This window comes from Nipponia nippon, unplaced genomic scaffold (genome assembly GCF_047370975.1).
Source record: "Nipponia nippon isolate SJK-2023a ecotype South Korea unplaced genomic scaffold, ASM4737097v1 scaffold_12, whole genome shotgun sequence".
Taxonomy (NCBI): domain Eukaryota; kingdom Metazoa; phylum Chordata; class Aves; order Pelecaniformes; family Threskiornithidae; genus Nipponia; species Nipponia nippon.
Window position 1 is genome coordinate 12,588,768 of NW_028262313.1, and position 10,570 is coordinate 12,599,337.

A 10,570-nucleotide genomic window follows, 5' to 3' on the forward strand; every position below is an offset into this window, starting at 1 on the left:
TTGGCTCGCCCCGCCGCCGCTCACGGGCGGCCCGCCCGGATTGGCTCGCGAGGCCGCAGGAGGCGGTGCGGGGCGGCAGCGGCGCCCGTTGCTGCGGGGACCGGGACGCGGCCGGAGGCGGCGGGCGGCAGCGGGGCCTTTGGGCGGCCCAGAGCGGCTGCGCCCTGCCGCTGGAGACCCGGCCGCCGCGGGCCGGGCCTGGTGCGTCTGTGGGAGGGCGGGCTGCCCCGCTGCCCGCAGCGCGGGGTTGGGAGCCGCCGTGGGGCCGGCAAGCGGGGCCGTGGTGAGGGCGGGTGTCCCTGACGCGGTGCCTCCGTTGGCCTGGGCCTGGAGCAAGGCGCGAGGGCAGAGAACCGGCCTGAAGACCTCTGTGAGGCCCCTCAGTTCGAGGCCTGAGCCAGGGTGTTCTGCTGCTCTCACCCTGGCTGCAGCAGCTGCACACCCAAGTTGACGTGGGGTCTGCCAGAGCTGATGGTCACTGTAAGGCTTGAGCTGTGATTGCAGCGAATGCCTGTGGAGCAAAAGAGTCTATAATCTGAGCACAGGGAGGAAAGGTTGGTTATAGGATTATAGAATCATTTAGGTTGGAAAAGACCTTTAAGATCATAAAGGCCAACCGTTAATTATGTTCCATTTTATATGTTTTGACTGTACACATGTAAGAGTTTGGCTATACTTTATCCTTCCAGAAACCATAGCAGGAAAATTGTGCTTTAGGGACAGTGCAGAATGTATTTTGTTCTTTCTTTATCCGTCACTTGTTTTTTCTGCGTAGGTGAGCAGTGAGTATTGATATGGACAGTGTTTCCTCAGGCTCTTCTCTACAGTTCCTTGCCAAACTGCTTCGTGATGCTCAAGAATCAGATGATGATGATGAACATGTGGTGAGTCTTTCATAGGAAATGCTTCCTTTACATGTTGTACCATAGCCTAACCTTGTTAACTGAGGAGAAGCAAATCTCTCTTTTCCCAGAGTGAGGAAAAAGAGAATGAAAACCTTAGAAGGTTTTGGACTGACTGAAACAGCTAGGAGATACTTTTAGGGTAAAATGCTTTTGAGGGAGAGAATAAGGAAGATGTCCCAGGAAAACAAGGGGAGATTGTGACTGCAAAATGGGAGGGAGATTTAATTTTTCAGCCTGAAGGAAATGAGAACATGTAGTTGAAAGAGGTTTAGATACTTTAGACTTCCCCCTACTTTTCCCTGAAGTCTGCCAGAGATGAAGGCAATTACAGCTAAACACTTCATATAAAGGGAAAAAAGTTGCTGCTCAACTTCTGAGTAAAGACTAAAATATCCAGAGGCGACTGAGTGTACTAATTCTGTGTGTCAGGTGTTGAAGAACTGTAGAGATAATTGGTCATTGAAGTACAATAGATATGTTGGTGATTGTAGAATAGGGAAGGGTTGAGTAATCATTCTAAGGTGAATGATCTGAATGATTAATGAAAGAAATATCTTTCCATTCTTCTATATCAATTCATCTCAGGACTAGATGAAAATCACAGCTTTTGGAAAACGTATGTTGTTCCTGCAATATGCAGCTGCTGCTTTTATCTAGGCATGCATGTGTGCTGAGGAGAAATATCCCAGGAGAGCCACAGGTGCCAACAGTCACAATATAGAAGGCCACTGTGAAGGCTCAAGACTTTCCCAAGTCTGTTAGGATTTCGAACAAGTCATGTTATGACGTGGATAATAAAAATGGCGAATGCCTCAGTGTTCCTCCAAATCGCTCTCCAACAAAGAGCCAGGTGGCTGACTGAGCGGTTGTGGACTAATAGTGGCAATGATAGCAATATTTGGGATAAAAGGGGTGCATATCCCTTGAAATTTCCTTTCAGTAGGTGGTTAAAGTGCCCCTTCACAATCTAACTACCCTTCAGCTGTTTAATGCCTGCCTTTTAAAACTGGCATTATTGCTGTACATCTTTGCAGTAAACATCCTTATTTTAAAAGAATTTGTTTACATCTGATTAATAAAATGAATGACACTTCAGAGACAGAAATGAAAATTGCCACAAGGGATGTCAATTAAGTCTGAGTCAATCTGGGTAAATTGAAATCTTTATTTTGATTTAATTTAATGTTCTGTGCATATGAGGCACTTTTATCAAACCAAGGAATCTTCATATATAGAGAAATGCCTCGCATTGGTCTATTAGCACTAAATTGATTCATAATTAGAGGAAAATGTTGTTGCCTCATATGATCTCTACTGTCAAAAGGAGTCCAAATGCTGTGTTGTGGTTTTTACAAGCACCCTTGTTTTCCTGCAATATTTTCATGGCAGACAAAACATGGAAATTTTGCCAAAATGCCATAGAAACTAATACTCAAGAAGAACATCTGTCTGTAATACTGTGCTTCTGGGAGTCCTGCTTAAACCCAGTGTGTCAAGGTCACTTTCTGCTGGGTGAGAGTGAAGAAGAGAGAACGTTCAGTAGTTCGGTCATGAAATTGTGGGATATTTTTTGGATTCTAGCAGGGATTCGTTTGACCTCAGATAACATTTTATATTTATTGACATTATCGTTGTTACTGATCTGGGATCTATGAAAATTGATTGAAAATTTGCCTTTTTTGCAGCCACGCTGTTCTGTTAGCGCCATGACTCCTGGTAGTATTGGACCAGTAAAGAAAGAGACCACTGGTAAGGAGGAGTGTTTGTGTGTTTTAGCATTCAGTCCCATGTTAGCAGACTATAACAGCTGTAGTAAGTTACCACTGATGGGGTTTGCTTTAATAAGAGAGTGGTTACTGACCTTTGAGATGGAAATAGCATTACATTTTTACAATTACACCGTAAAATTCTTCTTTTTCCTGAGAGGTGAACTGCAAAATAGACACAGAGAAGCAGAAAGGGTAACTCCAGAGCACAGCAGCCTCAAGTGGTGATGACAAACAAAGTACAGAGCACAGCCTGGTCACAGACTGAGGGGAATCATAACTGAGCAGCAAAAAGCTCCGTATAAGTACTCTCATGGAATTGTTAATGCTCACTTAGAACAAAGAAGGAAGATGGACTTCTAAGTACTCACCTGAAAGGATCTTCATGGAGTAAACTGCATGGAACTGAGCCTATGCCTATGAGGAGGAAGAGCTATGAAGTGTACCGTGAAACACAGTCATACCATATTCCCCTCAAAAGGTTCACAACCCTGTTTAGACCACACATGGGAAGAAATAGAAGCTTTGTTCAGTGCTGCCTTCAATAGACTGAGAGACATTTTTCAGTTACTCTCCTTCCTGCATCCAGTTCTTTGCCTGGAAACTCTGGACAATTACATGTTTTACCTGATTCCAGGTGTTCTGGCATCATATAGAAAGGCAGACTCTCAGACAATGAGAACAAATATCTTGAGGGTTCCTGAATTTGTGTCAACACCTTGGACTACTCAGGAAAGAAAGGAATACAAGTTTAGTCTTGGCAAAGTTAATGTAAAGTTCTTCCTGGAGCTAATGCTGTCACTTTATTGGGCAGCTTAGTTATGAACCATAAGAAAGGTCAACAAGGACCAGGATGAGCGTAGCAGGAAAGGGACTGTGGCAAATATAACAAACAGGGTATTCTTGCTTGGGATTCCAACAATAACTAGAGATTCTACTATAAAAACCTTCAAGTTGCAGATTTACCAGCTTACTAAAAACCATATTTTTCCATGTAGGACAGGCATAAACCATAGTATTCTGCCCGTGAACTTTCATGTGTCTTCAGTACCTTATCTGGGCTGTGCTCAATAATTAATGGTAAGAACTGGATTTCTATGTGAGGAGGAGGTGGTCCTTTTGTAAATGACTCTGCTCACTTAGAAATCTCATGTCAGGGGGCTTGGGGAAGATTAATATTTCATACTTCTACACTTTACCCATTTTGAAGTGCTAGATATTTTATGCCTGAAAGGAGGTTTTCCTTGACATAGAGGTTGGGTAAAGGAGACTTAAGAGAAAGGAAGAGAAAACATCCTCCCTCTGCAAATTCTCATTCATAAGATACTGAGGTGAAGGAGACCGTAATCATTAACTAGAATGCTTTTAATTCAAAGTTTTTTTCTGAAGCCTAGAAAAAATCTAAGTTTTCAGCAAACCTAGAGGAACAGAGAGATTCAAAAATATGACAATGTGATTTTTCTCATCACTTACAGGTACTTTTCAAGTGAAATCTGAAAACAGCAAAACTATTTGGAACACAGAGGAGGTCCCAGAAGGATCTGAGTTTGATGATACCTGGGACCCTAGAGAACAGCCAGAGTAAGTGAGCTGAGACTGCCTGCATGGGCTTTACGTAGCATTAATGGAAATATGAGTTAAACAGCACCTACTGCATTTGAGTAAAACAGCCATCTGATAAGCTTGTGTCATGGAAGGAAAAAGGAAGGTTATTGGTGTTGCATCTAAAGCAACATGTGAGGAGTGATTTTAACCTCACCCTTGGAAAACTGCTGATCTCATAACAGAAATGTAGAGTTGGTTTCTCCCATGATAAGATTACTTGCAGTGTCAGATAGTTGTATAAAGTGAGATTAGGAGGGGAAGTAGGCCAGCAAAACAATTTACTAGCTTTCAAATATGCCATTTGTGTGAAATACCTGTCTTTTCCCATTGCAACCAAGATGCATTCATTTTTCATACTCATAAATTCATAAAGTACTCCGACTTATATTTGCATTTCAAAGAATTAAGCTCTTTAGAGACAAATAGTACTGCAGGAAGGAAGGCTATATGCAGGCAGTTTTGAACTTTTAAATCTTGTCATTCAATTTTAGTCTGTCAAGGGACAGCCTAAAACCAGCGTCTTTTCCCTTACTCATAAAAAAAAACAATAACAAAACCGTTCTTTAAATAGATACAATCAGGCATGTTAGTTGTAGTTTGTAGAGGTCCGAAAGCCTTCAGGGTCAATCCACAAAGCAGCCTTTGCATTTCGAATCATTGTGTTTTGATGCCATATCCTGGAGTGCTGAATCCTGGAGCAGATGGACTGAAGCCCATGAAGCTGCATATTGTTCTCTAGTTTGTAGTCCAGAATCCTAATTTTTCCCTGCACGTAAGTCATGCCATTAGGTGTTCAATTTCCTGATCTAAACACAGGACTGAGACCCACCTGAACTTAGCCTCAGCATTTCTGAAAATGATTTGGCATACACCTATAGGCTCACATACAGTTGTTCTTGAAACTGTCACGTATGAGGTATAGAGCATGCTCTCTTTGTATTGTGAGCACAACGGAAGCTTTTCTCATGCCATTTTTTGACCCTTCCCCTCCATGCTGGGTAAAATGCAGTGCTTCTCTAGCCTCAAGCAATTATGACCTGTGTTGCACAGATGAAAGAGAGTATGAGTCTTTGTAACAGTTCATCAAATTGAATCAAGGAAAATGGCCCAAAAGGAAAACAGATGGCTAAAGAGGTGCATCCAGAGCTATTAGACAGATTTCTCATTGACTTAGGAATTATTACATACACATATGAACACTGGAGATGTGAAAAAGTTTCCATAGACTCTTTCCAACAGCTTAGAGAAGTGACTCACTCCACTTATTTTGCTCAGTTTAGTAGGAGTAATGTATGTTCCAAATACAATCTTTAGTTTGTATTTCCTCATTCATCAAGTATCAAGACCAAGGGAGTACATGATTCTACATTTTGTAGATGTGGAGGAGTAGAAAATAAATGTTGGCCGAACGCAAAAGAATTAAATTTTGACAAAAGAGTGTTATGCTCAGGCTGCAAGAATATGTTGAATGACAGAACAGAACACATGTAATTGTGACAGCATCCTTTTCAAATCTGTTTCCCAAGAGTCTGTGGTGTTTGACTAGTTGACAAGAATCATATTCACTTAGGATGCATTTCCTGATCCTGCAAAGGCTGGTTAGTGAAGTAGAGGCAGCAAAGTGAGTGCATTAGAAGGTGGAGTGAATGATCTTCACCTGTGTTCTAGCTGACTCAGTCATGGCTCTAAACAGAAACCCAGTGCAGATGGGTTGAAGACTTGAAGGGAGACTGAAAAGAAGGAGAGACAATGCAATGAGGATATTTATGGTCCTCTGAGAAATACAGTCTCCTTTAGTCTTCTGCCCCTTCTCCAGTATTATTAGGCAACTACTCCTCTTTCTCAGGTATCAGATTTTATTCAAACAGTGTGTGGGAACAGAGGATGTCTTCTTTGGGATGAGCAGAAAAGACCCTTCCACAGCCTGCTGCGAAGATATGGTGGTGAGCTGAACCTATATCTCCCATGCCTTCTTTGTGCTCTTTCTCTGCTCTTTTCAATCTTGCTGCTTTCTTGAGAGACAGAATGTAAACACCAAGCTGTATTGCTGCCTTTGGCCTCCTGTGGGATTTTTTTGTAGTTCTTCAAGCATTTGTAGATGATATTTACACTTGCTAACCTGAGGAGCTCCTGTGTATCTCCTCAAGGACCTAGTGTAGTCAAGAGAATCTGTGCAAATGTATATGCCACATACAGACTTGAGGGAAATAAAAAGTAGCTCTAAGATGAAGTTTCATCTTGGACACAATTTTGGAGGGGAGAGCGGCTGGGAAAGAGATGGTTTTCATCTGCCTGCATTTATTACAAGGTGTGTGAGTCAGCAGAATGCTACAATACTGACAGTCTTTGAAGTTACAGGTATCAGATCTTGTCCTATTATTATATGATAGAAAACCTCCCTGCTTTCTGAACTTCAGGACAGGTAGAACTGCTGTGCAATTTTTCTAGTAGAAGCAAGCTGTCCTTGAAATACGCAAAGCCAAGGGGTTCTGCTGGCTGTCGAATACCTGTCAAGTACATTATCAGCTCAAGATTTTGAAGAAAATAGGATATCGATACACATCACTAAGCTATTGAAAGCAAGGATTATCACTGTCATATTTTCTCTGATACAAATTACCTACTTAGAATGTTGCTTTTTGACACTAGCATCAAAATATCCATGAAGATGAGATCTTTTAAAGCTTGCAGGGCTACATATCTAATCTCAGTTTTACCTCTGCCCATCATTTCAGATTAAAATCAAGCTGCCAGAGACAAGGTACTCAGACATCACATTAGATATCCAGGACAAGATTCTTGACCTTCGAACTCCGAAAAAGTAAGTGAAACATAATTGATAGAAGTACAGTTAATATCTTGTTTGAAAGGAGGTTTACCCAAGCCTTCAACTGAATGCTGTGTGGAAAGCAAAGCTAAAGATGAAGATCGGGTTATTAATTGCACATGAGAAATAGATAAAGACAAAAACAACCATAGTCCACCTGTAGGTGTATAGTGTGCTATCTTTGAATCTGTGATACTGTTCTAGCAAAAATAGCTTTAAGACAGATTATGGCTACTTAAACAGCAAGGCTTCAAGGGCCCAAAATGTCTGGCAAAAAACTGCCCACAGTCTTGAAGGACTTCTTTGGAGTTTGTTTTCTAAATACTAATTTGTACAAATATATAACTGAAGGTGGTCAAAAATGTGCAGATACATTTTCAGAAGTTGAAAGCCAAATTGTGGACATATCCAGGCATGGATGCAGAGATGGAAATGTTACGAGGTTTCCCTAAAGAGATTTCATTTGAGTTCTTTTTTTATTTCAAACCTACAAAGATAATCAACTGACTGATATACTCTCAGACTTCTCAGTCTTCCTCCATATTTCCCTCAGTGTGCAATTGCCCTGCCTGAGATTTCCAGATAATTCCCATGTCTGTTTTGCTTTAAGTCCTTCTTCACAATAGAGTGCTTTCAAAAGAAAGCTTAATCCTCTCTCTGGGCTGACTTGCTGCATTGAATGGGATGTGGGAAGATCCATAGGTGAATAACTTCCTGCAAATAAATTCAAGGTGCAGGCCGTGGATTAAGGCCGAAAGAAGTTCTGTCCCTAGTGGACTAACTATAGAAAAGCTACCTTTCTCACAGACAAAACCAGGCTGGGTCAGTTACCCCCTGCTTGGATTTAACCCAAAGATGCATCAGGAATGGAGAATGTTTGGAAGTGCTAGCTCTGAAACTGGAAAATCAGGAGGAATAATTGTTCAGCTAATGACCTGCAGAACCTATAGGTAGTAAGAGGTGGCTTACTGCAATACTGCAGATGTAGGAAAACCTCAGCATTCTTTTTCTTTTGTAATTCTATCTTTTTGGTGACTCAGATCTGCTGTTATCTTCTTAGTATCCAGCTGTCTCTAGTCACAAGCCTAACAAATAAAAAGTTTGCTGTAAATCTAATGGTTGCTTGGGTACAGCCTGAGCCAGTGCTGCTTTCACAAATATAAGTGTAAGTCTTCTCAGTATGAAAGAAACAAACAAGATTTGAAGTTCTACATACTGAAAAACAATGTACTCTCACAGGTGTGTAGGAGTGCTCAAAGGAACTGTTTCCAGCTCTGTAGTTCTGGGACTGATTCTAAGCCAAGCTGATTTTAGGGACTTCTCCAAATTATAGCAAATGGCTCCCTTCAGTAGCTGTGGTGCAAAGGTATTTCGGCTGTACCTCTTTCAACCATGGCTCCTACAAGACAGCTGAAAAGGTCTGAGAAAGAATCAGTGTGATTTAAACCCCAGTTTAAAGTAGCCCCCGTCTATGCTATCATGTTGTCTTGTTGGGCTTTATAGAGTTTGGCTGGGCAGATCTCTTGATCGTAAAGCATCCTTGATTCTGTTTGCACTGTCAATAGAGTGGAGGTCCAAGACTGGCCCATCATTCATATTGTTAATATATAAGCCTGGGATAAGAGGGGAAAGAGTCCGAACTCTCCATGAGCAAGTACGTTTGAACTGTCATCAATGAGAAGAGTTGAACGGGTCCAGTGTGAGACATCCTTGTGAGGAGACAAACCGGAATGCTTGTCAGCCATTCCGGGAAAAGCTGTATGTCTAACCCAGCAAGGGACTGTGGAATAGTTCCTGAGTCCAAGATCCAGCCTTTCTTTGTGTATTATGTGCCTGAGCCACAGGTAGGGGATCACTGAATTAATCTTCAATGTAGGTTAAAATCTCAGCAACTTCATAACTGTCAGTCCTTTCTCATACTTGATCTGTGCTTTGCAGTGCAGACATATCCTTTGTGAAACTGAACTGGCCAGAATCTCTAATCAGGCTGCACCACTTATTTCTTTTTACTAGAGAAGACAAACTCCTGAAGACATGTTCAGGCTTTAGGCATTATTCAGATTTTTACCACCAGGAGAGCATTATCAATGCAGCTCCTCCTTCCTCTGCATTTAAAATGCAGCACTGTCCAAAAGCAAGAACAGTGGAGAGAGCCCACAATCCATCATTGGAAACCGTTGTCAAAAGAAAGCCAAAAGAAAGGAATAGTGTTGGAAATATTTCAGGGTCTGTATAGCTGTGCACCAGGTATTGCAGGAACCCCACAACCTGTCATGAGAACGAGATATATACTGAAAGAACATTCCTTGGTGTACTGATTGGCGAATTGCAAGAGTAACTTGCAATGCTACCTCAATTGCTCACCCAGTCTGAGACACTGAAATTCTCTGTGTCCTCTTTTACAGGAAGCTGCTGCTGCACCTCCCCTACCGTGTAGACAGCAAGAATGGTAAAGCTCGTTTTCTGTCTGAAGAGGAGACCTTGGAAGTCACCTTGAGAGTATCAAGGATGTTTGATTTCATAAATTTTGCCTAATGGATAGAGAAATAGAGAAAGTTTGCAAAAAGTTTGAAGTCTTCTTGAAACCTAACTGGTCATGAAATAGTGGATTGTTTCCCTTGAACAGTCCAGGGGCAATATCCCTGGAGAAATCGAATGACTCAGGAGGAACATAGCACCCATAGGTTTTATAAGCTGAGGCTGTCCAGCTCTTGCGCTGCTCTGGTTAATGTTCCGCTTCCTTCAGTCTGATACAGGCTCTGAATCAGAAAATTGGAGATTACAATTCTGTAAGCCAGAGGAAGTCTTCTTGTGGTTATGGCTGATTAGTAGCACAGTGAGGCTCTGGCCAATGAGTCTGGTGCTCCGTTACTGTTGCAAGACTTGGAAATGGTAATATTCTTGCTTGGCCTCCAGTGCTGGGACTGGGGCCAGTTCAGAATCTCCTCTTAGCTACTTCTTGATGAGAAGATCAAAGCTCTCAGGGATCTACATCCACATCTGAGGCTCCTTTACACTGGCAGAACAAGGTAACCAGCTATAGTTGGATTGTTGAACAGCTCAGCTGTTTTGAACAATTTTTGACAATGTGTGGTTCAGTGTCATCTGTTCACCTGCTGTCCCCCCAGCTATTTTTCTGATCTTTCTTGATTAATAAAAGAATGTGTTCTAATGAACAATTCCAGTTACCTTTCACTCTGCCTTCTCTATATTAGGTCACAAGAGACTTCCTAAAAGTGAGATAAGAGGAACTTTGCATAACAAAGCATCACTTAAAGGGCTGAAATGCGGCAAAAGCTTTTCTTTGACCTTCAGGTCCAATATAGAGCTACAGAGATGGGTAACCAAAATGTTTCTTTTACTAGCTTCTGGGCAAATACATTCATTTAACATTGTTAATCATGCAGGAAACAAAGGTATTGGCTCAATGATCAAAGTGGAGAGGACAAGCAGGGCCTTGCATGTTG

At 41.8% G+C, this 10,570-nt stretch overlaps 1 protein-coding gene across 2 annotated transcripts; it reads left to right on the plus strand.

Moving 5' to 3' along the window:
• The first annotated feature begins 72 nt into the window (after positions 1-72).
• On the plus strand, positions 73-10,287 carry DNAAF6 (dynein axonemal assembly factor 6). 2 transcript variants are annotated; one of them, XM_087748206.1, is made up of 7 exons: positions 73-201; positions 776-884; positions 2,591-2,654; positions 4,147-4,252; positions 6,123-6,219; positions 7,012-7,097; positions 9,509-10,287. In XM_087748206.1, exons 2-7 carry the CDS (start codon positions 795-797, stop codon positions 9,636-9,638), a joined length of 573 nt encoding a protein of 190 aa, XP_087604332.1. In that variant the 5' UTR covers positions 73-201; positions 776-794; the 3' UTR covers positions 9,639-10,287. The 2 variants fall into 2 exon arrangements, with proteins under 2 accessions (XP_087604332.1, XP_087604333.1); XM_087748207.1 differs by lacking the exon at positions 73-201 and adding an exon at positions 222-554.
• The last annotated feature ends 283 nt before the right edge of the window (positions 10,288-10,570 follow it).

Bases quoted from the DNA above. Each gene is read 5' to 3' on its own strand.
- DNAAF6 (XM_087748206.1), top strand. From the start codon at position 795: ATGGACAGTGTTTCCTCAGGCTCTTCTCTACAGTTCCTTGCCAAACTG. The intron at 2,655-4,146 runs GTAAGGAGGAGT...CATCACTTACAG, and splicing joins AGTAAAGAAAGAGACCACTG to GTACTTTTCAAGTGAAATCT. The intron at 6,220-7,011 runs GTGAGCTGAACC...CCATCATTTCAG, and splicing joins CCTGCTGCGAAGATATGGTG to ATTAAAATCAAGCTGCCAGA.